This window comes from Habropoda laboriosa, unplaced genomic scaffold, assembly GCF_001263275.1.
Source record: "Habropoda laboriosa isolate 0110345459 unplaced genomic scaffold, ASM126327v1 scaffold134, whole genome shotgun sequence".
NCBI classification, from domain to species: domain Eukaryota; kingdom Metazoa; phylum Arthropoda; class Insecta; order Hymenoptera; family Apidae; genus Habropoda; species Habropoda laboriosa.
In genome coordinates this window covers 796,895-800,457 of record NW_017100266.1, presented here as the reverse complement: position 1 = coordinate 800,457, position 3,563 = coordinate 796,895, and the positions used below count along the sequence as shown (strand labels likewise).

Below are 3,563 nucleotides of genomic sequence, written 5' to 3'. Positions count from 1 at the left end.
TAACAATAGGGGTAGCCACTGTTGACCTTGGAGCAGAAATATTAGCAACTGCAGCTGGCCCTCTAGGTACATGATACGTTGCTGGCATACTTGTCACTTGCTGTGTCTGTTGTAATAGTTGCTGAGCTTGTGGTTGATTTTGACGTTCTACTGTACTTAACATACCTGGTGATATTATTCTTACTGTCGAGCCCACAGAACAGATCTATGAAAACAGGTTAATGTCTGTCATAATTCTTTTCTAATTGATAATGATTGTAATTTATATAGTATTTAGTTATAATACAGTTTTAAACAACAAAAAACAATATTTCTTACCGTTGTGGTTATTTTATTTGTTTCTGAAGTTGAGGTGGTACCAGAGGGAACTACAGGTTTCATTAGAGGTAACTTTGGATTTGTATCCATTGACATTGATTTACCTACAAGGCTAGTGGATGTTCCAACTGATCCCACTATGGTCTGTGTTGATTGAATATTCTGCATATTACTTTGAACAACACTTTGCACATTTTGCATATTTTGCATAGTAGTTAAATTCTGAGCTATATTTTGTACAGCTGTCTCTGGCAAACGTTTATCACCGCCACTGTCGCCTGTGCTTAATGTTGTATTCATGTCTATATCTCTGAAAAGTATTTTTTTCAGCAAGATATCTTACAATAATGTTTTTTTATTACATTCTATCATAGTTATTTTCCACGTTTTAAACTGTGTACAAAATTACAGTGTATTGTATTATACTATGAAATACAACATTTAAAAAATCTCAATGTTCTTCTAATAAATTCAAAGATTACATAGTTTTATAATTTCACTGTAAATGCGATAATAACAATAAAAATGGCAATAATGTTATAACAATTATAACATTAACAAATAAGATAATATTCCCCTATGTAAAGAGTAAGGCAGCCTTTTGCCTTTAAAATTGACAGTAATCAGTATTTTCTGTAAATATCGTGATTAAAGTACGCATACCTTTATAAAAATGTAACACTGTAATACCATTACCGATTTATTTAAACGTGCACATATGGCATTTTTAAAATACTTTTGTTTCATTGATGTTTCTTGCAAAAAACATTTTACAATCCGAACAGCACCTTTTCCATCACTACAAAAGTTTATAGCGCCTAATGTCTAATGTAAGTACAATACAGTGCGGGTAAATTGTTATCAGACAAATAAATGTCCTATCTGTTTACTACATTCTCCACTGTGTAGGAACATTTCATTTAGGTGCTAAAAATGGATTAGGTCGCTTCAATGCCATTTAGCCAATCAAGTATAAACAGAAATAAATGCGTAAGTATTAAGATTTAAATGAATAATAGTAATCCTTACTAATTACTATGAACTTTTATTTTAGAGATTAATTTATATATTGCAAATTGTAATTTACATACATTTATAAAAACGACAATTAATAGTTCCCTATAGAAATCACCTATCGAATTAAAACTAGAGATCTTTATTACATCTTATTTAAATGGAATGATATGTATGTGTGACGTCTCTGGGCGCTTTCGGTTCTTTTGTAGGTATGCACTTGCAAATCTTTCAAATTCCCCATCTGAATGGTTCAGGATGGTGGCCATCAGATGTCTCATCGAAATCTTTTAAAAATCTTCAATTCTCTCGCAAGTGCTCGCTTTAATCTTCCTTTTTATATATACTAGTTTAAAAGTTGGATGAAGTTATGAGTTACAAAACTCAATTATATCAGTTGTATCATCTATCCTCGGAAATGGGAAAATAAAAACTGCATCATTTTCTTTTCCTCGCGTACTGCATATGCCCCCACTCTACGAGGAGGGCCTGAAAACCCTCAGTAAGACCGGAAAATCAGGGGAAGGTTTTGGGAGGAAGGTCACAACACATCTCCCTTTCTTCGCTACATGTACTTACACCTGTCTTTAAGGGTGCCTGGGATTGGTGCTAACATATTTTGATATTTTCGTGCTAGGTCGTATGGCTTTTTTTTTTATTGCTTTAACCTGAAAATTGTGGAGAGCCACCTGGAGTAAGTCCTCTGGAAAAATTGAAGAGACGTTAGTTGTTTTAAAGATACACATTTGGTCTGAAAACCATGCGGGTGCATATTCGGGCAGGAAAATTTCCAAAGAAAACCTATAAAGGTTAAAATTTTCGTACTGAAAGAAATGAAGACTGGAGCGAGCACTTGCGAGAGAATTGAATTTGAGAGATTTCGATGAGACATCTGGTGGTTACCATCTGAATCACTCAGATGGGGATTTTGAGAGATTCGCAAATACCCGCCTGTGAAGGAGCCCAGGGCGACCAAGGACGTCACATATGTAATATAATAAGGAACATTAATTACATTAACCATATTTTCTTTTAACTTAAATATGAATTCGATTTCTTTGCATTCATACCATATATATGTTTGTGAAACATTTAGTTATATGCACACAATATTCAAATATTACTCTCTAGTGAACTCACTGCTATTACACCTTTAGGAATTTTTATTGCTTGCAATTTAGGATCATATAAGTACTACGTAAATTAAGAAAACATTTTATGGATTAATTGGATTAAGAGATTAATTGTAAATTTTAAAACGTATGAAACATTAAGACGAGTGTCATATTATTAAGAGAATTCTCAAAAGGCTTTTATCTTTATTACAGAATCTTCGAAAGTAAATTGTAAAAACTCGTATATGTATGTGCAAATTACGCGACAAAAGATACCTACGATTTCTTATTATCTTCTTAATACTTAGAAATATATCTATTTATATATACATATATGTAGTTACTGATGTCTTCATTTTAATATGCAAGGAGATATCATGATCATTTTATAATGATAATGGACACTGAAACGAAGTATAAGAAAAAATTGGTCCACTCGCAGAAACTTTGAACATTTTGTTGCGTGATTTCGATGCATCGAAGATCACTTCCCCTCTTAAGGGCCTTACTTGTTGCACAAGAGGAGTAGGGAGCCACACCAATCCAGGCCCCTTTACTTTTATTCCCCTACCTGCAACTTCTGCAATTCCATTTTCAAACGCATCATTCCACCACATTCTGTCTTGTGATCCCGTTCGTTGTCGGTTAAGATTGCGCGCTACTTTTTTCATCGAATTTTAACTCGGATATCTTTCCTTTTGTGATTTACGTTTTATTCAGTTTCAATTTATCGCAAATAAAGGATAGAAAATGGATTCGTTTGATGGCCCTGGATGGGTTTGAATTCAGTCCACGTTTTTTAATTTTATTCGTGACTAGATCCACACTCATCCAAGGAAATCGAGCTGATCTTCAGAGACGATCTTCAAGATTGAACCTGTTTGTTGGGCCTAAAAAAAACTCCGTGTGGAAATTTATCAAGAAATTTTGTGTTTTATTGTAAACAGTTCATTGAAAATAATAAGGTAAACAAAAAACGAAGGATTTAAAAATTTACAAAACTTACATTTATTTTACAAACACTGCAATGTTCCCCTTTGTATTACTGTAAGTAGTATATTGAAAGAAAAACGAAACATTTAAATATTTTTTATTATTTTATATTAGATTAATCTT

The 3,563-nt window shown here is 32.9% G+C and overlaps 1 protein-coding gene across 1 annotated transcript in view; it reads right to left on the bottom strand.

Moving 5' to 3' along the window:
• The window catches only part of LOC108573291 (histone deacetylase complex subunit SAP130-A), a 3,920-nt gene extending 2,913 nt beyond the window's left edge, over nucleotides 1-1,007 (bottom strand). Inside the window, exons 1-3 of the mRNA XM_017935691.1 lie at nucleotides 982-1,007; nucleotides 319-628; nucleotides 5-205 (exon numbers count right to left, since the gene is read on the bottom strand). Coding sequence (XP_017791180.1) covers nucleotides 5-205; nucleotides 319-618 — 501 coding nt within the window. The 5' untranslated portion in view covers nucleotides 619-628; nucleotides 982-1,007. The remainder of the gene's footprint in view (nucleotides 1-4; nucleotides 206-318; nucleotides 629-981) is intronic.
• Nucleotides 1,008-3,563: the final 2,556 nt, after the last annotated feature.